Source organism: Delphinus delphis, chromosome 12 (assembly GCF_949987515.2).
Source record: "Delphinus delphis chromosome 12, mDelDel1.2, whole genome shotgun sequence".
NCBI classification, from domain to species: domain Eukaryota; kingdom Metazoa; phylum Chordata; class Mammalia; order Artiodactyla; family Delphinidae; genus Delphinus; species Delphinus delphis.
Window position 1 is genome coordinate 3,698,151 of NC_082694.2, and position 25,753 is coordinate 3,723,903.

At 54.2% G+C, this 25,753-nt stretch overlaps 1 protein-coding gene across 3 annotated transcripts; it reads left to right on the forward strand.

The window, feature by feature from the left end:
- FHL2 (four and a half LIM domains 2) lies at positions 1–25,643 on the forward strand. 3 transcript variants are annotated; one of them, XM_060027214.1, is made up of 6 exons: positions 1–330; positions 10,712–10,889; positions 18,702–18,876; positions 22,243–22,412; positions 23,150–23,336; positions 25,347–25,643. In XM_060027214.1, the coding sequence occupies exons 2-6, from the start codon at positions 10,734–10,736 to the stop codon at positions 25,496–25,498; spliced, it is 840 nt and encodes a 279-aa protein (XP_059883197.1). In that variant the 5' UTR covers positions 1–330; positions 10,712–10,733; the 3' UTR covers positions 25,499–25,643. The 3 variants fall into 3 exon arrangements, with proteins under 3 accessions (XP_059883197.1, XP_059883196.1, XP_059883195.1); XM_060027213.1 differs by lacking the exon at positions 1–330 and adding an exon at positions 388–654; XM_060027212.1 differs by lacking the exon at positions 1–330 and adding an exon at positions 7,209–7,311.
- The last annotated feature ends 110 nt before the right edge of the window (positions 25,644–25,753 follow it).

Sequence of the window (25,753 nt, forward strand, 5' to 3'; positions counted from 1 at the left end):
ACGTTTCCATCCCGGCCGCCGTGAGCTCTCCGCCTCTGACCCCCCCAGGCCGGGCTCGGGGGCCTGGGCTCTGGTGTGGGAGGCGCTTTCTCCTCCTCTGCTAGGTCTTCCTGGCCCGGAGGGGGCCACAGAACGTCCGAGGAGCCCTCGGCCTGGAGTGTGGGCGACTGGTCCTTCCCCTCCCCTCCCCAGCGGGACAAAGACCCGGCCTTCCCCATTCTTCCTGCCATCGGCAGGCTCACTTGGTGGCAGAGGGGCCGCGGGGGCCGCGGAGAGACGCCCCCCTCCGCAACCCCCGTCCTCGGTGCGCCTCCCACTCCTCCGGACCCGGTAAGTGGCCGCACCTCCGCCGCGCTCCCCCGCACCTCCCCGGCCGGGCCGCCGCGCGCTCGGGACCCGGCGGGAGTCCCGGAGCCGGCGCCCGCGACGCCGCAGGACGGCGGAAACGCCCGCGGCAAACAAAGGGCCGGGGTCCCCAGCGCCGCCCCGGAGCCCAGGGGCGCTCGCCCGCCCGGCAGCGCCGCCCGCGCCGCCCAGCGAGCGTCTCCTTATTTGGTCAAATGACACGCGGGGTTCTCCGGGCGGGGCGCGCCTCTCCCCGGGCCCAGCCGCCCGGACCTCCGCTGCCGTCCGCCGTCCGCGAGAAGCCGCGCGGTGAGTGCGCTCCAGCCGGGCTAGGGCCAGGGGGCCGGCAGTGGGGGACGGGGGACAGGGGGGCCGGGGGCGGAGGAAGACCTGGGGCCGGGGGAGCCTGGGCGGAGGGGGACCCCGGGGCAGGGGAACCGGGGGCGGTGGGGGCATCTGGGGAGGGGGTGCGGGGCAGTGGGGGGACATGGGGACAGGAGAGCTGGGCCACGGGGACACCCCGGGGGTACCTTGGGTGGGAGGGACCCCGCCCCAAAATTGAACTACTGAACCACCAGGGTTAAAAAAAAAGGGGCTTGTTTTAGACGAACACAGTAGTAATCTTAAACTGTACTTGTGTGATACCTTAACATACCTAAAATTGCAGGAAGAGAGTGTTAAATGCTTTATTGACAAATGAAGAGAGTTCTCTTTACTTTCGGATGCCCATTTGGGTTTCCGTTCCCACTAGTCTAATCAGGTTAAATGAGCTGCACTAGGGCACTTAAATCACAGCTGGGGCTCATAGCCGGGAGAACTGTGCTCAGAACCAGTGCCAAATACTTCCCACCCCTTTGGCGCTAACCCCTGCTTGTGTGTGTTTTGTAATAATACGTTAGAGGGAGAGGCCTTGGTATCCTGAAGGTGATTTCGACTAAAAAACATTTGGGGCAAGTCTGAGAAGTACAGGAATTCCTAGGCTGCCTGTTAAACTCCTATAAAAGCAAACAGTGAAGAACGTTTTATTGTGCATCTATATGAATTTTTTCACAGTGTCTTTCATCCTGAATTTTTAAGGCTTATCAGTTAATGTATAGAATGGGGTTCAGTGTTTGTTAGCCCGGCATGCCTCAGCGCTTCTGCACAGCTACATGTTCAGAGGGCCGTGTTGGCTTACCACAGGCCGGGCAGTGCCAGGTACAGAGGGGTAGGCTCAGGTACAAACGTGCCACGAGGCAGGTGTGGCAGGTAGCCCGTGTGCTTGGGCTGGAGCTAGGCTGCCTGCGCTTACGTTCCCGTCCATCAGCCCCGAGCGGTGCAAGTCTTGGCCAAGTCACCTAATCTCATGGTGCCTCAGTTTCAACAGCTGGAAAACACGGATAAGAGGGTGGCTTGCTTTGCATGGTTGACGTGCACATCAGAAGCAGTGTATGCAAATTGGATATTACCCTCGTCTTTACAGATACACTGCAGCACAGAGAGATCAAGGTAACTTTGCTCAAGGTTTTCCAGCCTAGAAATGGGGACCCTGAGAGCTGACCCCAGGCAGCTCTTAACTTGAGAGCCTGAGTTCTAACCACTGAGCTATGGCGGATACACCCCAACACTTCAGTGAGGGCTTAGTCTGCATACTTTCACCCAAGGTTGTTGTTAAACCACTTCCAGGACTGAAAAGACTCTAAATTGTAGACAAAAGGGCCCACCCAGCAGGATATTGAAAAAAATCATCCTGGGCCCAGGAGGTCTGGGTTTTCTTCCTGTCCAGCCCTGGGCTGGTTCCCCAGCCTCTGGGGCTCAGGCTGCCTCCTTATCAGCAGGGGGCTGGAGCAGGCAGGTAACTTACCTAAGCTGCTCTGACTCAGCGCCGGGAGATACCCAGTTCTGTGAGCTCCCATGAGCAGAAAGAGACACTGGATACTTCCTAGGTGGTTTTCTCAGGACAGTTTGATCAGAGCCACATGGGTCCCGTGGACTTACACTGAGCAGTCCCTTCCTGAAGATGGCCACCTCGAACTGAACGCACAAGCCCTTCTCTAGTGACTGAGAGCCCAGTCTTCCGGAGTCCAGGCTGGCATTGTGACTTGTCCTGACTGGTGGATTTCGGCGTTAGCTCTTGCGGTGGTTAATTTTGTGTCGACCTGACTGGGCCACCAGGCGCCGAGACACAGATGTTATTTCTGGGTGTGTCTGTGAGGTTGTTTCTCCGTGTGGTTAACATTTTAATCTGCAGCCTGGGTGCTCTTCCCAAGTGGGTGGCCTCATCCAATCAGCTGGAGACCTGAACAGCATAAAAGGCTGAGCTGGAGCGGACTCCCCCTGCCCTGCTGTGGAGCTGGGACTCCGTCCTCTCCAGGCTCTGGTCTCAGACTGAAGCATCAGCTCATCCTGGGTCTTGAGCCTGACGGCTTTTGAGCTAGAACTTAAACCTCTGGTGCCCTGCTTCTCAGGCCTTCAGACTCAGACTAGAACCACCCAGTAGCTCTGCTGGGTCTCCAGCTCTTTAGCTGCTTGGGACTTCCAGCCTCCATAATGATATAAGCCAATTCCTAATATCAATAATAAACCTCTTCATATTATATATATATATTTCCCCTTGGTTCTGTTTGTCTGGAGAACCCTGACTACCACCGTTCCCCAGTAACTTTGCTTCCCAGTTCTGCCCACCAGCTCTCAGTCTTGTTTTTATTGAGGTTCCATCACCCCTTTCCTGCTGGTGGTCCTCAATTTCCTTTCGCTGTAAAATGTGCTTGCCCACCCTCTTGGGTCTCTGATGAGAGGTTCAGGGCAGCCTCTGGTCTGTCCATCTTTAGTCCACGTCTCATGGGTGATTCTCACACACTGAGTTTGGATGTCACACGTCACCCTACTCGTCCTTGGCCTTTGTCAGCCACAAGTTGGCAGCCCTGATTTAGCCTGTGACTTACAGATCTCCTTTAGGTGTTTCTAAGTGTCTGTGCCCACAGGAGAAGTGGCTGCCGTTTCTGTTTTTGGTTTTTTATAAAATACATTTATTTATTTATGGTTGCATTGGGTCTTCGTTGCTGCGCGCGGGCTTTCTCTAGTTGCTGAGAGCGGGGGCTGCTCTTCGTTGCGGTGCGCGAGCTTCTCTTTGCGGTGGCTTCTCTTGTTGTGGAGCATGTGTGGGCTTCAGTAGTTGTGGCTCGCAGGCTCTAGAGCGCAGGCTCAGTAGTTATGGCACACGGGCTTAGTTGCTCCGCGACATGTGGGATCTTCCCAGACCAGGGATCGAACCCGTGTCCCCTGCACTGGCAGGTGGATTCTTAACCACTGTGCCACCAGGGAAGTTCGTCTGCCTCGTTTTTATGGGTAAATAAAACCAGTGTAAAAGAGCATCCTTGAAGCCTGTAAACATTTAGGTTTCAAGAAAATAGGTCTGGGGCTTCCCTGGTGGCGCAGTGGTTGAGAGTCCGCCTGCCGATGCAGGGGACACGGGTTCGTGCCCCGGTCCGGGAGGATCCCACATGCCGCGGAGCGGCTGGGCCCGTGAGCCATGGCCGCTGAGCCAGCGCATCCGGAGCCTGTGCTCCGCAACGGGAGAGGCCACAACAGTGAGAGGACCGTATACCGCAAAAAAAAAAAAAAAAAAAAAAAAGAAGAAAAGAAAATAGGTCTGTCTATGTTTGGTGGTACAACTTTTGGAACAAATAAGAATTAGCCAACTTAGGCAGCAAGCGAAGCCAGCAGCAGGAGGTGTGCACGCCTGTTGTGCCAGGGCCCTGATGGTTGTGCTAGAGAAGCACCACGGGGAGCAGGGCTGCGAGGACAGTGAGGGGCCAGCCTCCCCTGGAAGTTGGGATCATTGCAGACGGAGGGCCAGGGTGAGAGCAAATCAAACCGAGAGCTGCCTTTTGGAGACGGGAGGAGACGCATGAAGGGCAGTGAGGGGTTTTCCTTTTGTTCTGTGTAAACAGACATGGATAACTGGACCACACGTTCCCGGGAAGCAGAGGGAGAGAGGGTGGGGTACACGCCCCCCAGCCACACACACCACACACCCACACACACCCACACCATACACACCACACACACACACCACACACACCATACACCCCCACACACACACCACACAACACACCCACACACACCACACACACACACCACAGCACACACACACAACACACACACATACCACACACCACACACACTGTACACACACACACCACACACCCACACACATCCACACCATACACACCACACACACCATACACACCCACACCCACACCACATAACACACAACACACCCACACACATCACACACACACCACAGCACACACACACAACACACACACATACCACACACCACACACACTGTACACACACACACACCCACACCACACACACCACACCATACACACACAGCACACACACCACACACGCACACCACACACACACACACACACACACACACCACGTGCTAGTTATGGACCTGAGGCCGATCGCCGTCCTAGCCCGCGTAATGATGCTTGTCCTGCGTAGATAGAACTGACACGTTTCGAGATTAAATATCCAGATAGTATCTTAAAGGTGATTTAAACTCTTTGGAGCTAGAACTAACCTCTTTCGGAGACTGTGTGTTTTATCTCAGTCTCCCAGGGCCTAAGACGGTACCTAGAAAAGAGAGGTTACTTAATATATCCTTGTTGGCTGGATTTAAAAGTCCGCAGGACATCAAAACAAGTGTCACTATTCTTAGTTTATGGTCTTAAGGTCAGAATCTGACATTTGTTATTTCCCATTTTCTGTATCCAAAAGATAATTCCAAAGACAGCAGTTCACCTTATTCAAGCCTTGTCTCTCACACAAAGCATTTCTTAACATGAGCATAGACAAATCAAGCTTGTTAGACGTTTTTGAAAGTTACCAGTTTATATATCAAGTTATAATACCTCCCTGATCCCTGTCTATATAGTCAGAAAAGGCTCATAAATGAAGGCATAAATATACAGCAGTAGGCACAGTCATTCTTAGAAGAATCCCAAAATGGATTTCAGATGAATTTTAAATATTATAATATGTTTTTAAAAATAGCGACATCCCTTAAGCTGGTGTCCCTCTCCCTTTCACCAGAATTCCTATTTAAGAGAAACGGTTCAGCTGGACGAATGGAAAGAGTGTCGGGGTAGCAAAGCTGGTTCGTGCGTTGATCCTTCTGTCCATAGAAAAACAAACTGGTGCAGGGTGTTCTCTGGCTTCCCTTCTGGGGTGAGAGCCCCTGCCTTTGGACAGAGGATCTCTGATTTAAAGGCTGCTGCGTCCGTGTAGGGCACCCAGGGCCCCACTGGTACCTGGAGCCTGGGTCAGGGGAGCTGGCAGGTCCGCACAGAAATGCTGGGAGCATCTCATGGTGAGGCTTGAGTGTCTTGGCCTGACCAGGCCTCATCCGGGGCTGTGCAGCTGTATGTTCACGTGGGTTTGGATCAAAACACAGTCAGAACAGTTCCACCCTCTGTGGAAGCAGCAGTGTATCTGGAAGGGGGAAGAGGCCAGAGGCGGAGGAGAAAGAATGCAGCTCAGGATCTGTTGCATTAGAAATTGTACCAGCATCTGATGCCAAGCCCCATTACATCTGGGGTTTGCTATGCAAAGTGGTTGTTCACATAAAACATCCCTCGTTTCCACTCTGGATGTCGCCTATGTGTTTGTGCTCTGGGGTATTTGTGTTCACCCGCCGCCCATCCACGTGTCCGTTCATTCATTCCCCAGGTGTTCATGAAGTGCCTGACCCGTGTTTGTCACCTGGTGTGGCCGCAGTGATCCTAGGGTCCACCTTTGCGGGGCGTACGGCTGGGGGCTGGGAGGTGCACAGGCAGTCAGCGTCCTGTGGTGTCATGAAAACACTGCATTTTCCAGTACATTCTTCAAAAGAGCGAAGAGCCCGCATCCAACAGACCAATTTTCTTAATTCTCTCTAAAGAGCTCTGGATGCTGGTAAGCCACGGCGTTTCCCACCTGGGACCCGGGTGGCATTTAAAGCTGGGCGTGGCTTCTTCGGCACTGACTTCCTGAGGCTGCTTCCTGCCTGTGGAAAGGCTTTGGGAATGTTCACAGATTCCTCTGGAGGAATCGAGGATGTTAGGGCAGTCTCCTGGAGCAGCGTGGATAGAGAAAGACGTGTGGGTTTCGAGGGGCAGGAGGCAAATGGCATCTTTGGGGTCAGATTAAAGTACGTGGTTGAGAAAAGGGAGCATTGAAGAGGGTGCTCCAGGGACGCTCGTGCGGCCCAAAGGGCCTCCTGTTCAGGAAACACCTGAAACTCTGCGCCTCCCTTGATTCCCAAGAAATGTTTCCGGTAAAAAAAAAAAATGCACGTGCTTCCTGGGCTCTGAACGCCCTCCTCCCATCTCCCTCCTCCTTCCTTTCTCTCCTTTCCCCACCTCTCCACTTCCTCTCCTCCTCCCTTCTTGTTTCTCTTCTCTCTTCCGTCCCCCCTTCCCTCCCCCCCCCCAGCAGCCCGCAACTCCAGACACTGACAGTTCTTAAACCTGAGAAGATAAAAATAGCCCACACGTATAAGCCTGTGGACCTCGCAGATAGTCATTATTTTCCATGGGGCAGCCCTGCGCGTTGCTGCCCGCTGCGCTCTGAACCTGTGTCCTTGCCTCGGACTCAGCGCAGGTGGAGAATTGGTTTGAATCGGAGACTAAAGCTCTGCACCCGCCCCTCACCCCAGGACTTTCCTCTCCCAGCACTGTGGTCAGTGGCTGAGCCTGTGGCCACACCTGTAAACCTGCCCCCTAAGATCCGGGTGCTTGTTCAGAGCCAAGGGGGATGATATCAGAGGATGATGTAACCCCGGGGGAGGGGTGAGAACTCCCAGACGCTGGGATTTGGGTTTGGTTCATGAATAACAAGTCAGCAGTCACACCTGCGGTCCAGATGTCTCCTTGCTTGCTTCTGCTTCATGCTGTCAGCACCTGTGCACCAGGTGATGGGCAGGAGTGACAGGTAACCCGCGGGGAGGGATACGGCAGTTGAGAGAGGGTAAGCAGATTGTGCACAGTTAGGTTAAAAAAAACCAAGATGGGCTTCCCTGGTGGCGCAGTGGTTGAGAGTCCGCCTGCTGATGCAGGGGACGTGGGTTCGTGCCCCGGTCCGGGAAGATCCCACATGCCGCGGAGCGGCTGGGCCCGTGAGCCATGGCCGCTGAGCCTGCGCGTCTGGAGCCTGTGCTCCACAACGGGAGAGGCTCGCGTACTGCAAAAAAAACAAAAACAAAAACAAAAAAAACCCCAAGGTATTCTGTTTGTTTTTTTAAAATTAATTAAATTATTTATTTATTTTTGGCGGCGGTCGGTCTTTGTTGCTGCATGCGGGCTTTCTCTAGTTGCAGCGAGTGGGGGCTACTCTTTGTTACGGTGCACGGGCTTCTCATTGCGGTGGCTTCTTTTGTGGAACATGGGCTCTAGGGGTGTGGGCTTCAGTAGTTGCGGCGCACGGGCTCAGTAGTTGTGGCGCATGGGCTCTAGTGCACAGGCTTGGTAGTTGTGGCACGTGGGTTCAGTAGTTGTGGCGCGCAGGCTCAGTAGCTGTGGCGCACAGGCTTAGTTGCTCCACGGCATGTGGGATCTTCCCGGACCAGGACTCGAACCCATGTCCCCTGCATTGGCAGGCGGATTCCTAACCACTGCGCCACCAGGGAAGCCCAACCAGGCATTTTATAAGATTAAAAAATGGAGTTGTAGGAGGCGTCTAATGCAAGGCTATAGCTAAGTTTTTGCCATTAAAAAGAGGCTTAAGATGGATCGTATAACTTTAAATACACAATTTTGTATAATAATTTTCTATTTGGTAGCAGTTGATTGAAGAAGAATTGGTTTTAAACACTTTGCGGTGGAAGGGACGCTCTTGGTCTCCTCAGTAGCTCGTGGGCTACTGATTGTGATGCTGAGGGGTTTGTGCTTCTTGTAACTTGCCGGAAATGCGGTCAGATTTGTGTCCCTCTGCTCTGCCCCTCATTAGTGATGGTCTCACTTTCCACCCCAACTTGTTGGTTTAAGCATAAGTGCTGTCCTAGTCAATAAAACTGGAGTGACTTCTCAGAGGAGATAAGGAACAGGATGGGAGAGAGATCCACCAGCGTCCAAGACAGTTCTGCAGAAACGGGGGCTGTCGGACCCTCCGGGCCCGTTGCGGCCATACTGGTCCTCCTGGGGGTTGGTTTCAGTGATGGGGGCGTTGTCTCGGGGTCACCTCTGTCCCCTCCAGCCGACGTAGAGCCCTGTGTGTTCTCGCAGTTTACTCTGTTAGATGATTTCTGTCTGAGTCCTGCAGAGTTGGAGGGGGTAGAAAGCGTATCCCAGGTCTGTAGGCATCACCAGGGCCTCACCTGGGATAAAAACAGTTCCCCACTTTGATGACTCCAGAGCACAGGAATGGTGCTCAGTGGGGTTGGTGCAGGCTATGGTCTGTCGTCTCCTTTCCCCCGCAGGGCCTGTGCTTGTCCAAACCCACATGGAACCACCTTTCCATTTAGATCGGGAGTTTCTTTTTTCTGAGTGAGACGGCTGTTTGGGAATGCTCATGAATCTTCTGTTTTCATTAATATTCCTGGCCTCCAGTTTTTCCATCCATAAAATGAGGTAGTCATAGATAATCTCCCAAATTATTTCCAGATTAAAAAATTTTATGATCTATAGCCCTATCTCCTTTCCTTGTTCTTATTTCAAATCCTCAAGTCATTATTCTTACGTTTGTGTGACCAGAATAGGCAAATAAGATTCCACAGGTAAATGGCAGCCTTTATTCGAAAAATCTATATGTTAGAGGGACGGCGCTTAACTGAGATGAGCTAAACGCTGGCCGCTTGCAAGGCCAGTAACTGAGGAATTACAGGAAAGCATTGCATCTTCTGCCAGCATAGCTGCTGCAACCTGACGGTGGCCTTAGGACAAAGGATATTTACATGTTGTGTTTCAGAGCAAAACTTCAAACGCTCAAGAGCCTCATCTTGTGATGTTATTGCAAGAATGTTCAGACAATGTTTTCTCCAGGAAGAGCAATTCATGTGTCCAGCTGCATGCTTCATACTTTTGGGAAAAAACTGTCCTATAAACACAGAAGTAACCAAGGATGGTTGCTTGAAAGTTGTCCATTTCTTTGCTTACAGTTGTCAGGATCTTATATACACAAGGGTACAAAATAAATAAACACTATCAAATTCGCTGTTATCTCATAAACCAGGCAGCAATATTTCATTTGCATCCTGGGGTATGATTTTGGAATTTCACTCCTAAGTGGGTGGAAATGACAGAAAATGGAATCAAGTTTAATCAGAGTTTGTGAAACGTCGCTCAGAGTTACACAGTCAACTTGTCTCCCTATTTAATAATTTATAAAGCTTTTCACTTGTAGCAAATCACATATTGCCACTTGAGAAGATATTTCTAAAGCAGTTGGACCGTGTTTCTAATGGCTCGGAGGCGTTTCTCCACACCTAGCCTTCCCAGGGTAGACTGGCTCTTTCTGGGGTAGTGCTGACATGTTTGTGCAGGAACCACATGGGGAGCGGGGGAGGGTGAAACCTCCCGCCTTCCTCTGCCCCTACCCTGTCCCTTCTGCTCACACACACGCCACACTCATCCTGGAAAAATGCAGCTCGAGGTGTCGCCTGGAGTGGCCGTTGACTGCCGTCGCTGTGTTTCCCACCGTGATCATCCCCGTCCTTGGAAGCCAGCCTTTCCCTTTCTCCTGCTCCCTGGATATCTGGGCTGAGAGAGGATAGTCTTGTCATCTGGGAGGAATGAGGCCCCCGGGGCGCCTCCTCTTGGGCAGGGGCCGGGCGTGCTTCCCAGTGAAGCCGGGTCGAGGTGATGCTCCCCTGGCCGCAGGTTTACCGGCTCTGACCCCCCCTCCCTTGGCTTCTGTGGTTTCTTCTTACTCAGATTCATGAATCATAAAGGGGAGCTCACGGAAAGTCTTTTTATAGCAACGAGCATCTTGTTTTCTATCCCTGCTGTGCTATTTTGGGGGCGGGGAGAATGGGAAGATGTGCGGTTGCGTCCCACGTTGGAAGCAGGCGCTCCTTCCAGGGGATGAGGGCTCTGATGCCAGCTCTTTCTTGGGTCCAAAACTGGGATCACGTTTTCTGACACAGTCAGCCAGAATTGGGACTTTTAAAGAAGTGGAATGTACTCGGACACAGAACTGCCCCCAGCTAAGTTTTTAAAAGTATCATTGAAAATTACACCCGATTCAAGGGTGAGTGTCGATTGCTCACGCAGAGGATGTAGCCACCGATGGGAAAGGTGATGGGAACGGTGACCCTAACGGAGCAGGACGGTCACTGCCGTGTGCACGGGATATCGGGCGCGCTCACCGCACCTGTCCTTTCTCTCCTCCCTGGTAGGTGGCACAAATCTGGTGCCAGGATGACCGAGCGCTTCGACTGCCACCACTGCGAGGACTCCCTCTTCGGCAGGAAGTACATCCTGCGGGAGGAGCGGCCCTACTGCGTGGCCTGCTTCGAGGCCCTCTTCGCCAGCACGTGCGAGGAGTGCGGGAAGCTGATTGGCTGCGACTGCAAGGTACCCGCCCCTGGGCATCCCCCAGCCCCGTGCTCCCGGTCCTCCCAAGGGACACCCACACTGGACTCCCCAGGAACCACGTGCTTCTCAGCACAGTTGTGCTCGCGTCCTGGTCATCGCCCTGGACGCCCTGGAGGCCCCTCTGCTGGGCTCGGACCCTCCACTGGCCTTTCCCAGCCTCCTCCCCACGGACTCGGTCTCTGCCGGTCCCAGTCCCGCCGCACCTGGTCGGGGCTTTTCCGGGACGTGTGCGCCGAGCATCCCAGGTCCACTTCTGATGGCCCCATGGTCAGCATTCTTGGCTAACCGGCCACCTGCCGCCCAATCCCGTGGTCCCCCGAGGGCAGCGCTCTCCCTCCTGGGCTGACTCGTGGGGCAGGTCCGCGCGATTAGTATCGGCGCAGTGAGCGTGCGTGTGGGAGAGCCAGCGCCCACCCCCGGCTGGAGGGGCTGAGAGGCCCTGCCTGCACTGGGGCGTCGGGGGAGCTTCTCTTCTTCGTGTGGACGATGAGGATGTGTGGCTGCCAGCTGAGCAGTTAGGGCTGGCTCTGCTGGGGGCGATCCGGAGTGGTCCAGCGCGCGTCTGCCCTGTTTCTGTCGCATCCATCCTTCCCATGACGGTCAGTAAGCAGCCGGCTGACTGGCGCTAAGTGTTTAGTGACAGTTGAGGGATAATTTCCATCTTACGGGGAAGAAGCCTTTGCCCTGAGCAGAGACAAAGGGTGTGGGATGCCCCCACTTGAGCCCAGGCTGCAGCCACGTGTCGTGGCTCCACAGAGGAGTGGCACGTGGAGCGGAAGGGAAACGGGACTCGGCACCTGTCCCGTGGAAGCCTTAAAACAACCAGAGCTTTGGCTACGACCACGGGCAGACGTAGCTGCTCTTGCTTGTCTGAAAGCCGCCTGCCCTCCGACCTCCAGCTCTGTGTGATGTGTGTCCGAGCCCCTCTGCGTTCATCTCCAGGCCGAGCACAAGCGCTCGGACACCGAGCTGCCCCGTTCCGTCCTGGCTCTGCGTCTCACTGGCTGTGTGATCGTGGGCCCATGGCTTGACCCCTCTGTGCCCTTCCGCACGTTTATAAAAGGGAGCTACAGGGCTTCCCTGGTGGCGCAGTGGTTGAGAGTCCGCCTGCCGAGGCAGGGGACGCGGGTTCGTGCCCCGGTCCGGGAAGACCCCACATGCCGTGGAGCGGCTGGGCCCGTGAGCCATGGCCGCTGAGACTGCGCGTCTGGACCCTGTGCTCCGCAACGGGAGGGGCCGCAACAGTGAGAGGCCCGCGTACCGCAAAAAAAAAAAAAAAAAAAAAGGGAGCTACAACAAGGGAGCCTGCATTATGGGTTCTCGTGGTGTGTAGCCGCCATGCGCTCAGCGCTCTAAGGAGCGGCTGATGGTGTGGAAAATTCCACCCCCTCTTCTCTTCCGACTGCTTCCCTGCAGCGTGCTCCCTCCCCCTGCCTCTCGAAGCTTCGCCCTGTCTCTTCATCAGTTTTCACTAGAGAAACGTCAGTAAAAATGTCCGCTTTGAGGAAGAACTAAGAGGCAGAGAAAACAATTATTATTTTATAAAGGCTTTACCTGGAAAAGACATAAGTAAGTGAGAGGTTCAGATATCATTCTGACAAACAACTCTGCTTTAAAGGAGACGTTTTGGAGATTTAGGGCTCATCATCCTTGCCTGGGAGCTAAAGTAAAAACAAAAGTGAAGTCACTGATCATTTCTTCAGTATGATTTAGTGGACAGACCCTTGAAACTAGTTATCCTTCAGCACATGCTTTAGGAGCAGATAAACAAGAATTCCCCAAATGGGGCCAAAATCAACAAGACTGCTGCAAAGTCAGGCGTCAGTCACGCTGAACTTTTCAACCCGGATAACGGTTCGCTCTCTGCGGAGTTACGCCACGTGATTCTGCGCATGTGGGAAGGGAAAAGATGTGAACTTGCAGTTAGACCTTGCCATTTGGGGCTTCTGAATATTTGGAACGGTCTTCTTGGCTTTCAGAAGTAATTATGCAGTTGGCTTTGTGGAGGAAGTGATGGCAGGAAAAATGTGCCTCTGCACTTCGGGAAGAGAAGCCCCAGCTTGGCAGGTGGGCCACTGGGCAGAGCAGCTAGGCTGGCGGGTCTGGTGGCCGTTCTTTTGTCTGAAAATAGCAGGGGTGCCGTAAGCCCCACTTGGGTCTCCCTCTGAAGGACGTTTGTGTGTAACTTAAAATACTGCAAGCCACTGGGGATTAGGCCGATGTTGTATTGACTGACTTTCAAATGAGGTAGGCAGGACTTCAGGATGACGTGCTTCCATAGGTAGCTTACCTGTGTTTCAGCATCATTTCTACGCAGACTCTCTTTCTGTCCTTTCTTTCCGTTCAGTTAACTCTGAGGAAATGCTGTGATCTCCAAGGGTAAAAATCATTCATTTTTATGGCCAGTGGAATAGTGGACAACAGGTAATACAAATAAAAATTTATGATCCTCTGACCTTATGCTCTTCCAGAAATTTTTCCTGGACACCTGTGGATACCAGCAAAATATATATAGATATTTTTGCCTGATTACAGATGTTTTTCAGGGGATAGGGCTACCTAAGTCCCGGGCTTCAAAAAGTCAAGAAACCAAAGAAAAGATAAGCTGGGCCAGTACTCAGAGGTGGCTGCTGGTCCCTCCCATCAGCACATTGGTGCCTTTAGCAAACTCTGGGCCACGTACTGGCTCAGACTTTGGGTTTTCCGTGTCCCTGCGGGCAGTGCCATAAAGTCAGACGGGCCTCCAAACCCACCCACCCGCGTGCCTGGAGGGGGCTGCAAAGAGGAAGACGTGGTGACAGTCAAAGGACCTTCTGCAGCTCTAAAACCAGCATTAGGGGCTTCCCTAGTGGCGGTGCAGTGGCTAAGAATTCGCCTGCCAACGCAGGGGACAGGGGTTCAAGCCCTGGTCCGGGAAGATCCCACACGCCGCGGAGCAACTAAGCCCGTGCGCCACAACTACTAAGCCTGCGCTCTAGAGCCCGCGAGCCACAACTACTGAGCCCGCGTGCCACAGCTACTGAAGCCCACACGCCTAGAGCCCGTGCTCTGCAACAAGAGAAGCCACCGTAATGAGAAGCCAGTGCACTGCAACGAAGAGTAGCCCCTGCTCACCACAACTAGAGAAAGCCTGTGTGCAGCAACGAAGACCCAATGCAGCCAAAAATAAATAAATAAATTAATAGGAAAAATAAATTAAAAAAATAAGTAAACAGGTCCCCTTGAGGGCACACCTGGGACAGGGCTGCACAGCATCGTTCTTCAAGGATTTGAAAGAACGTGCAGCTGGGGACGTGGTAGCCTGACAGTCTCAAAGTGCAGAACACCTTTTCAAAGTGCTGGGCACGAATGACACGGCAGATCCACTGATGAGGTGAAATCCCGTGGTTTTGAGGACTGGCTGGTTTGGGAATCAGCAGCTGAGCTTCTCCCAGCCTGGGAGGGATAGACAGGGTGTAAAGGAGGATGAGGGACCCCCCTGCCCGGAGCTGCCCTCATTAACTTGTGGGCGAGGGGGCACCTCCAGGCCACTGACTCCCCCTGTGGCTCAGCTGAGGTCTCAACAAGGGCACATTCGGAGCAAAGCCACAAGCGCTTCCCATATTAGGAATATTTCTGAAATGGAAAAATATAAATTCTGAAAGGAAGTGTTTGGGCCTTATCTTACCTTGTTAATCAGACATTTTACTGCAGTTTATGACATTCTGCGTGCATAAGATCAGCAATGGTCTTTTTTCTGCGACGTGTCAAAGATTTTTTTTCTTCCATTTTTTTGTATCTCTCCTTCGTGCTCTCTCTCTACAGAACCTTAAAACCAGGGTATTTCTAGAACATTTCCAAGTTCTTGAAAGTCAGCGCGTCCATATGTCTTAGCCTTGAACCTCCAGCATCTAAATGGTATCTTTGGGGACCACGTGGCGTACTTGACACATAACAGAATTAAGTGAGACGAGACTAGCTCGGAACTAAAAACCAAAACTAAAACTCTGTTTGGAGCCGTGAACACCAGAGGTGGAAAGAGCCGCTAGGAACCCAGTTTTACAGACGAGCATTCGGAGCAGCCGTGCATTTCGGTTCAGGCACCGGGTCAAATCAGCCCAACCTAACCTGGAGCCTTGGCCTTTCTGTGCCATTTTCCGGTCCATCCCCACGAGCCCCGAGCCCCCAAAGCCAGTGGCATTTCCCACCTCCGCTCCCACAGGGCATGGACTCTGCAGAAGTGAGTTCAGGAATTATCAACTTGACTCAGACTCCCTTTTCAGGACCCCACAAGAGGAGAATTAAGGGAAACCCGACGGCACAGCAGCAGATGAGGGCTTCCATGTGCGGTCCTGAACGAGCTGCATGACGTGGGCTTTTCCGGGGGTGCCCGCGGGGGTGGCACCAGGGGCACAGGGTCCTGCGGGGCCACCATCACTCATGGCCACACAGGCGTCACCGAGTGGCTGGTGCCCACGCGGGGCCTCACAGCCGAGGGGGCGGAGGGGCCCGGCCCCTCGGCTCTGAGGGCATGGGCACGGAGTGAGAGAGGACACTGGGGCAGAGGGTGAGGCTGGGCGAGCGCGCCGAGACCTGCTTGCAGAGATGCTCCCGGGCTGCAGGTCAGCAGGAGAGATGCAAGAAACGGGGTTCATGGTGTCTTAGCATTGTTACGTTAAACTTGCTCACCTATCAGATGGGAATAAACCTTATTCCATGGGGTGGGGTTATTGTGCGGTTGAAATCAAGTAAGAGGGGACTAAGAATTTTAGAATCAGAAGGGCTGTGGAGGCCAAAAGCACTGTACAGAGCAGTGACTGAGCCAGGAGCTCGGAGCCTAGGTGAGGGCGTCCGTTCCATCCCCGTCTTCACGAGTAAATGTGATCTCAGCAAGTGACGCTTCGGGGCACCTGCTGTCACCACGAGCTGGCATCTAAGACTGACATTAATTGAGCCGTGTCAGTGTGCCAGGACCGTTGTCAGGGCTTCACCATCATCCCTGTTTCCCCGGGCGGATCTGGGGCTGGGAGAGGCCAGGTGACTCGCCCCCAGCCCCACGGCAGGTACATACGTGGCAGAGCCAGGGTTTGCGTCTGGACCCCTCCGCTTTAAGCACTGGGATGAAATGCATCAGGCGTTTTCGACACTGTGCTCCTGGGTCCCCGAGGGCACCGGTGGCACAGCAGGTGTGCAGGTTGGTGACCGGAGGGCAGTCACCGCTGGCTGCAGCTGGAACAGGGGTGGACCGGTGCCAGTTCCCCACGGCCCCGCCCCCGACAGTGATGCTAGCTTGATCAGAGACTGTTTGTGACTCACTGAGGCTTCTGAGAGCAGGAGTGTGGGTTGGTATTTATCTCAAGGAAAAACACTTCATCAGAAGGTTTGAGAATTATCAAATGCCCCTGAACGAACATTTCAGGGCCGTGGAGTGTTAATGCAGAAACACGTGTGTGTGTGTGTGCGCGCACGCGCGTGTGCGTGCACATCTGAGAGGGGCAGACAAGGGAGCAGCTGTGTGAGGTCACAATGCTCCAAGGAAGGGACAGCTGGTGACTCAGCTGAGCTGGCATCTGGGAAGGACAGAGACTAGCTCGCTGGGGCGGGATGAGGGTGGGACCAGGAAGGGGGGATGATTCCACGTGGCTGCTGTTACCAGCCTGGAGGGCTAGGCAGAAGCCAGGGCGTGAGCAGTCCTTCCCTTGAATACAGAACACGGGATGCGGGACGCAGGACAGCAAGTGACCAAGTGACCAGCAGCCTCGGGAGGGTGGAGGCTAGGAGCTGGGCCTCCAGAAGGTCTAGAAGTCCTGCCTGGGTGCTTATGGTCTCGTCAGGACAGGGCAGTGGTACCCAGATTTCTAGGGAACTTTCTAGTGTCAGATGTCTGTCAACAAATCAGCTCTTGTCAACCTAGCTAATGTGTTTTCATGCCGGAAATGTTAACCGTAGGCAAGTGGATTTCTGCAGTGCTTTTGACCCACGAGATCGTTTTAAATGAGCTTTCCTCTGACCGTCCAGTCCCCTAACCACGCGCGGCTCCGTCCTCCTATGGGACTCGCTAACCAGGGCAACTGGTGACAGCTGGTGGCTTCGCTCTCACGATGTCGTCCGTGGAGGGTCCCCCTGGGCTGTGTTGAAGGTCAGGCCCCAAAGGCAGATGTCCTTGGACTTGGCTTCCTTTCTTCCCGGTTCGCTCGCCGCCTCGCTGTCCCCTGCCCCGGCTCGCAGCTCAGCGGGGTGAGGCTCACGGAGGGGACCCGCTGAACTTCTGGAAGGGTGCTTTCCACATGCCACGTGATAATCAAAACTTATTTTTTAATTGTGGTAAAATACACATAAAGTGTGCCATCTTAACTGTTTGGAAGCGCACAGCTCAGTGGTGCTAAGTACCTACGCTCTGCTGTGCGACCGTTACATCTTGTAAAACTGAAGCTCTGTCCCCACTCACACCTGCACTGCCCCAGCCCCGGGTACCCACCTTGCTGCTTCCTGTCTCTGAACTTACCTCCTCCGGGACCTCATATAAGTGGAATGATTCAGTATTTGTCTTTTTCTGACTGACTTATTTCACTCAGAGTTCATCCATGTTGTAGTGTGTGTCAGAATTTGTTTCCCTTGTGAGGCTGAATAATAGTCCATGTTTATCCGTCATCTGTGGACGGACGCTGGGGTGACTTCCCCCTTTGGCTGCTGTGAATGTGGGTCTGCAGAGTCCTTTTTTTTTTGCGGTACGCGGGCCTCTCACTGTTGTGGCCTCTCCCGTTGAGGAGCACAGGCTCCGGACGCACAGGCCCAGCGGCCATGGCTTACGGGCCCAGCCGCTCCGTGGCATGTGGGATCCTCCCGGACCGGCGCACGAACCCGCGTCCCCTGCATCGGCAGGCGGACTCTCAACCACTGCGCCACCAGGGAAGCCCTAAATGCATTTATTCTATAATCAGTGTCGTAACAGTGATCCCATGATCAGAAACTCCTCGTCTTCTTAAATCAGGCTGATTATTGTTCTTAGTGGACGGGGCATTATTTATTTAATTATTTAAATTTTTTTGGCCACGACGCTTGTATCATGTGGGATATTAGTTCCCCGAGCAGGAATCGAACCCGTGCCCCCTGCAAGGAAGCACGGAGTCTTAACCACTGGACCACCAGGGAATTCCCAGCGGATGGGACTTTAAATGGTTTGTTCGACTTTCAAAGCCTCAACAAAGACAGTGCTGAACTGCATTCATTCGTTTGGCCTCCTTGGTCTAGCCGGGTGGGAGCTCTCCCAGCCGGCTACCTGGAGCCGCGGCACAGCTCCGCCCGGCGCCCCTCTGTCTTGCCCTCCCGGCCTGTGCCCTTTCTCTGCCCAGCTCACGTCTTCGACGCTCAGCTGATGGTACCTACTGGATCTCTCCCGACCTGCTTTCCACCAGGTTGACCCAGGGCCCCGTCCTCAGGCTCTGTCTCTGAGCTTCCCAGCAGCCCGGCCTCCCTCCTGCGGGGATCACAGACGTCATCCAGCACAGTTGGGTTTGCCCAGCGTCCTCGCGGCCAGAGGACCCCCGGGGTCTGTGTCCAGGAGAAGCGCTGATGAGTTTCACGTGCCGTTTCTCTTTCTTACAGTCCCCAAGGGAAAGCCACTCGTTTTTCAGACGCATTTCTCGCACACACCCCTGTTTAAACAGTGGCCCTAAGAACAGCAGGAGAAGCATCCTACCTAACTCATTCCAGCCCCTCGTTGCCCGCTTGCCCCCCTCGCTGTGGGTCCAGCAGAGCCCACGCCCCCCGGCCCCTCTCACGTCTCACGTCTCGTGTGCTCTGGGCCTGCAGGACTTGTCCTACAAGGACCGACACTGGCACGAGGCCTGTTTCCACTGCTCGCGGTGCAGGGGGTCCCTTGTGGACAAGCCGTTCGCTGCCAAGGAGGACCAGCTGCTCTGCACCGACTGCTACTCGCAGGAGTACTCGTCCCGCTGCCAGGAGTGCAAGAAGAGCATCATGCCAGGTGGGCACCAAGCCGCTGAGAGAGTGTCTGTGCGCGTGCGTGTGAATGTGCGTGTGCGCGCTTCTCCCGCCCGCCCCCGCAGAGCTTGCGCGCGCGGGTGTGAGTGTGCATGTATGCGCGCGTCCCCCGCCCTCTCCGCGCCCTCTGCGCACACGCAGAATTCCTGCCCCGTCGGTTACTGCCGCAGATGGGTGCTGGGCCGGGAGCTGGGCGCTGTGCCCTCAGGCAGGTTATGTTCCTGGTCCAGTGCCAAGGCCAGTGATGGGTGGCCTGTCTGTTGGTGGGGGAGGATGGGACTGTGTCCCTTGCTCTTTGGGGGGACTTTGGTTTCTTTGTTTTATGGGAGAGAGGAATCTTTCATTTTAAAGGACAGAGTGGACAAAAATACTTCATGGAATTTTTCAATACAGAATTTAAAAAACGAATCTTGTTAGACACGCACACAGTGCGGGCGAGAAGAGCCTAAGATTTGGACCTGGGATGGTTCATCGGCTCCTTAGGGTCAGTGACGTCCTCTGTGTGACCAGTGAGGGGTGGCTGGACGGTACAGCCTTGGCAGATTTAGCAAATAAAATACAGGACTCCCAGACACATCGGAATTTCAGCTGATCCCACCTGGGACCTCGTTAACCTGGCATCTCTACCAGAGCCACCTAAAACCCGGAGAGGACTCTGTCCATTGACTGACTTTGGGGATGTGGCCCCCGAATCAGGCTCAGGCTGGGGGAGTGGGAGTCAGGGGCACAGGCCGGGACCCCTAGCTCTTAGGAAGCTCGATACAGTTGCGCAGGGAGCCCTCAAATTGCCCTGGAAGGTATCTGTTCTCAGGACAGCTTCTTTGGTAGATATACTTCCTTTAGTCCTGCGAAGGTTCAGAATTAAGGGCACACATATAAAGAGAACCCAACTCAGAGCAATAATAGTGTGTTAAATAATCTGGTAACGTGTGGGTGAAGTTTAGAAAAAATTTGGTCTAAAGAGTAAATTAACCTTATGATTCTGACTGAAAGTGTGCAGTCAGGTAAGTGATTTAGGCTTGTGGTCTTACACTGGAATTTTCTTAATTTGTAAATGGTTTTGATGCTTAAGATATTTTAGGATTCATCATATTTATAAGTTTAATTCATTTCAACAACAATTACTTAAGAACTTAAGGGACTTCCCTGGCAGTCCAGTGGTAAAGAATCTGCCCTCCAATGCAGCAGATGAGGGTTCGATCCCTGGTTGAGGAACTAAGATCCCACATGCCCCGGGGCAACTAAGTCCGCGCGCTGCCACTACCGAGCCTGAGCGCCTCAAGAGAGCTCGAGTGCCGCAGACTACAGAGCCCACGCGCCCTGGAGCCCGTGTGCCACAGCTAGAGAGAAGCCCGAGCGCACCAACAAAAGATCCTGAGTGCCGCAACTAAGACCCAACGCAGCCAAAAAAATAAGTAAAAGAAAAGAAAAATAGGGGTTACTTTAAAAAAAAAAAAAAGAGGAAGAACTTGAGGTGCGGTTTGCTAGTTGAGGCTTGGTTTGCTGGTTGAGGTTCTTAAAAGGCATGTCAAATACATTAAATTTTCAAGTGTCCTTTTAAAGGAGTTCAGTTCACTACATTGGTGAATGGAACTGAACACAAAGAAATGTACCTTAAAAGTAATTTTTTAAATTCTCTGTATTCATGAATGCAGGATAAAGATGTGCAGGATGAACTTCAATTGAGGGTTTTGAATTTTCAACTTCAATAGAATGAATGTCAATTTGTAGAAACCAAGGTACCCTGCTGAGTCCTCCTAGCCCACACAGCGGCTGGGGTCACCCTGACATGTGAAGAGAATCGAGGCTACAGGGATAATTTAGAGTCAGACTCCTGACTCCGTGGGGAGACTGACGGGTGAAGATGCCCAGCTGCCTGGACCCGAGCTGTGGGCCACGCGTTTGGGGAAAGGCACAGCTTCCCAGGGTGACAGCCTGGAAATTCCAGATTGGGAAGAAAGATTTTTTTTTTTTTAAGTTATTGATTTATCTTTGGCTGCATTGCTGCGTGCGGTCTTTCTCTAGTTGCGGCGAGCAGGGGCTACTCTTAGTTGCGGTGTGTGGGCTTCTCATTGCGGTGGCTTCTCTTGTTGCGGAGCACGGGCTCTAGGTGCGCGGGCTTCAGTAGTTGTGGCACGCGGGCTCAGTAGTTGTGGCTCGCGGGCTCTAGAGCACAGGCTCAGTAGTTGTGGCACAGGGGCTTAGTTGCTCCACAGCATGTGGGCTCTTCCCTGACCAGGGCTTGAACCCGTGTCCCCTGCATTGGCAGGCGGATTCTTAACCACTGCGCCACCAGGGAAGCCCTGGGAAGAAGGATATTAACTGCCGCTTTGACAAATATATGTCTATCTTAGAGAAGAAGGTGAATTTTTCTTGATTCTGGCAGGCTGATCTCAAGACGACGCCCTCCTCCTCCCCAGGGATGTGCATCTCACCGTCTCTGCTGTAGGGGGTTTTAGGTAGAAACGGTGGAGAAGCCTGGCTGGTACCTCCTTAACAGAGGCACAAGCCCAGAGAAGGGCAGCCAGGAAGGGGAGCCTTGGGGCCGTCACCTTTGAGCAGCCTCGAAGGTCAAGCTGATTTTAACAGATGGAGAAGTCAGGAGAGGAAATGGACCGAGCACCAGAGGCAGGGTGTCTGGAAGAGGCCTGGTGTGTGAAGAAAAAAATAAATAAATGCAAGCACTAGATACTTTTTTTAAAAAATAACCAAGAAAGAAAGAAAGAAACCAAAAAAACAAACCTAGACCTGAGCGCTAGCTCCCTTCCTTGGTTCGATTTTAGAAAGTGCTACAGCCACATCAAGGTGGAAGCGGTGCAGACGGTCAGTGTGGCTTCTGCAGCGAAATCAGTTAGAGGACAAGAGGCCCCCGCTCAGTGCAAAGCTCGCCCCCCTGCCCACACCTGCAAGTCACCAGCCGCGGGGCACGGCTCCGTCCCCACCCAGGGAGGCTGAGCCCCAACTAGCAGGTGCACCACGGCCTCCGGGCCAGGGTCACGCTGTCACCAGGCCTTCACCGGGTTCCTCACTTGCTCCTTTGAATCAGAAAAAGACACCCCTTCCACCAGGCGGTGGACTCTGTCGGAGGCGCGTCCTCACCCGCAGCCCGTGAGAAGGAGCTTTGCCGCCCTCTGCTGGCGACGCTGCACAAGGACCACACGGTCTGCACCCAACCCTCTGGGGCTGCGGGGAGCCAGCGGGCGCCCTCCCACGGACCTGGGACGGGACAGTACCCCGAGCTCTGGGGTGGACGGAAGACTGTCCTTCAGAACATGCAGAAGGCACGTGTGGTCTGGCCTGTGGCCTTTAGTGAGCATCACGATTGCCCTTTCTCCCCGACCCCTGACAGGCACCCGTAAGATGGAATACAAGGGTAGCAGCTGGCACGAGACCTGCTTCATCTGCCATCGCTGCCAGCAGCCCATCGGAACCAAGAGCTTCATCCCGAAGGACGGCCAGAACTTCTGCGTGCCCTGCTATGAAAGGCAGTATGCCTTGCAGTGCGTTCAGTGCAAAAAGGTACCTCGTATTCCCCCTGGCCCTTGCACACCTGTTGTCCTTTCCAAAAGACCGTCCACCTATCCCTAAGGTGTCTTTGTTCATCGCCCTCCTTGAATAAACAAGAAACGGCCCTAGACCTAGTGGGGGGACGGGGAGGGGAAAAGGCAACTGGAAAGGCCTGTCCCTGGGGTGGGGACAGATCCCTCATCACTTATCCAGGGCTGCGTCAGGTTAAAGAAAGAAAAGCGTCCTAAGACCACAGACAGGGTGGGAAGGCAGGCTCTGGGCTCATTTTTTCCACCCAGGAAGCCAGCCCCACGGTGTCCGTTAAGCCTCTTCCTTCCCCCCGAGTAGCTGAGGAGGCTGTTGGAGCAGGTGCACCTGGTGGTAGAGAGATGCTGCAGAGATCTGCCCGCAGGTGGGGCTGAGGAGGGGCTGCGTGACATCAGACCCCGGCCCCTGAGCTGCAGTCTCCCTGCTTCGCCCTCCTGCCGGCCAGGAGGCAGTGCTGTCCCAGCAGACACCCTGGTACCCACGTCACGAACGGGGATCCGGGGTCTGCAGCGGGGGCCTGGGCCTGGCAGCTTGGGGAAGGGGCGGCGGGGTGACCTTGCCGTCCGGAGGACAGCACCTCTGGGACCCGGACGCCGGTGCGGCGTGTCCTGGGCGAGGACCGCGCGTCCTCCAGAGGCGAGGGCCGGGACAAGGGCACCAGGCACAGGCCCCTGCGGGAGCTGACGCCCTTCTGCCCGCAGCCCATCACCAGCGGGGGCGTCACGTACCGGGAGCAGCCCTGGCACCGCGAGTGCTTCGTGTGCACCGCCTGCAAGAAGCCTCTGTCCGGCCAGCGCTTCACGTCCCGCGACGAGTTCGCCTACTGCCTGGGCTGCTTCTGCGACCTGTACGCCAAGAAATGCGCCGGCTGCGCCAGCCCCATCAGCGGTGAGTGTCCGGTTCCCGGCCTGCACCGCCCCTGCCCCTCGTGTGGCTGCCAGGCTTTGGCTTGTGCATCTGTTCACGTGTGCAGACTCTGGGCCGCCGCGCTCCCCTCCCCCGCACGCTGGGCGCGCTTCCCTGCCCCCCACCCCCACCCCCGATCCCCACGGCCTCTTCTCCACCGGCTGGATTCTCTCCAAACCGCAGGCTGTGAGTCTCTGACATCCCCGCACAGGCCCCGGGAAGCAGCTGGGCTGTGCAGATGCTCCCCGGCCTCTGCGGGGGGCACGCTCTGGGTGGGCCCTTCCCACCCCCCAGGCACTTGGTGGAGCCCAAATCCGGGTGAACTACAGAATGTGCCCCAAATTCAGAGCGGAGAGCAGATGGCTGGTGAGACTCCAGCCCTGGAAATGCGCCCACTTTAAACACCTCTGGGGAACTTTACACATGTCTGCTGCCTGGTCGTGATTTAATTACTCTGGGGGACGACCTGGGTGTTAGAATTTTTAAAAGCTTCTCAGATGATTCATATATGCAGAAAATCCTGAGACTCTCTGGCCTGAATCACTCGTTTGGTTCTGCCTCAGGGCCAGGGCCCGGGCCGTGTGATCCGCCGGTCACAGCGGGTGACCTCAGGGCCAGGGCCCGGGCCTGTGATCCGCGGGTCACTATCATCTCTCATAGTCACTGTGGGCCTAGGATGGGTAAAGGCAGTTTAACATGTTTAGGGAAAGAGGTGAAAAGCTTTGCTGGTGCAGCTCCACCAGTAGCAGAGGGAGTGTGGTATCAGAAAACTGGCCTCAGTTATACACATAGAGATTCCTTTTTTGATATCCTTTTCCATTATGGTTTATCACAGGATATTGAATAGAGTTCCCTGTGCTCTAGGGTAGGACCTTGTTGTTTATCCATCATATATATTATAGTTTACATCTGCTAGTCCCACACTTCAGTAAAAAATAAAAAAAGTTAAATTAGAAAAAAAAAAGTCCCTATCTAGGTTTCAGATCATAAAAAAAAAAGAGAACTAGCCTTGGAGACCTGGGTTCACCCCCAGGCCTGTCACTCACTAGCCCAGGGGATTAGCCTGAGGCCACCCACATGTGAATGGATTTAATGCCAGACAGCAGGCAGTTAAATTACAAAAGGAGCTAACTGCTGGGTGAATGACAGACTTCTGCTACTCTGAGACCTCCAACTATTAGCCAGTGTTGTTACTTGTTCTTAACTTGGCAGATTGAGCCGTTATTTCTGGAAAGAGTTTGTAATTGCAAGTCATGATCCAAATTTCACCAAGGATTACCCCGTGTATTTGATACCATTTTGTTTCAGGGGCCTTGGTGGCCGGACAGACCACCTGTATTGTAACAGGTAGCCAACGTACCTTAAACATTTGATAAGTAGACGTCAGACAGGGTCAGACACCCCAACTGAAATGAGTTCCTGCTTCCCTTGTTTCGATAAAGGATGGCTTTCTCCACTGCCCACACGTCCTCCTAACCCGCTCTCACGTTCCACCGGCCTCACTAGACCTCCGTGGGGTGAGGACATGTGGGCAGTGGAGAAAGCCATCCTTTATCGAAACAAGACGCCCATATAGCATCTCTTTCGTGAGGCCGTTCTGGGCAGTTCCAGAGACGGTTCACAGCTTTCTCATCTATGCTCCCTTTGGCGCCTCATTCATTAATCGCCAAATTTTTGAGCACCAGGCCTGAGGCACCCAGGGAAGGAAGGGGTGGGAGAAATCGGCTCTGTAACTCACGTGTTTCACTCGGGTGGGAGGAACACACACACCCCGCAGGCTTCTTATAATGACGGCGATCGTCATGTAGCTGTGGAGCCCGTCTGTCTCTCTTTCTCCCGCGATTCAGGAGCTCCCCGACCTGAGCACAGGATGGGATTTAAACGTGGAGCCCAGCACTGATCACACCGTACCAGCCGGGCTTGGAACGCGTCCACGCGGGACTCCCCCCGCCCGCCCCCATCCTCACCCGTGTCCTTTTCCTCCGTCCACAGGACTGGGCGGCACTAAGTACATCTCCTTCGAGGAGCGGCAGTGGCACAACGACTGCTTTAACTGCAAGAAGTGCTCCCTGTCGCTGGTGGGGCGAGGCTTCCTCACGGAGAGGGACGACATCCTGTGCCCTGACTGCGGGAAGGACATCTGAGCCCCTCCCCGACCCCCCTGCAGCCCCCCCAAGCCCTGCTCACGCTGCACCTGGCTCCACCAGCCACCTGGGGACTTGCCTCTGCGCTGCTCAGCGCTACTCACGTCTGTTTAAACCCTTCATCTACCCTTTGCGCTCATTCTGTTAGAGAAGGAGAAAAGCCATGGAAGCCTGAGGCGGGAAGAGGGTTTTGAGTTTTTGTAATCAGGCGAGGCCAATCAAAGTGTAAAAATCCTTTTGAGTGATACCTTTATA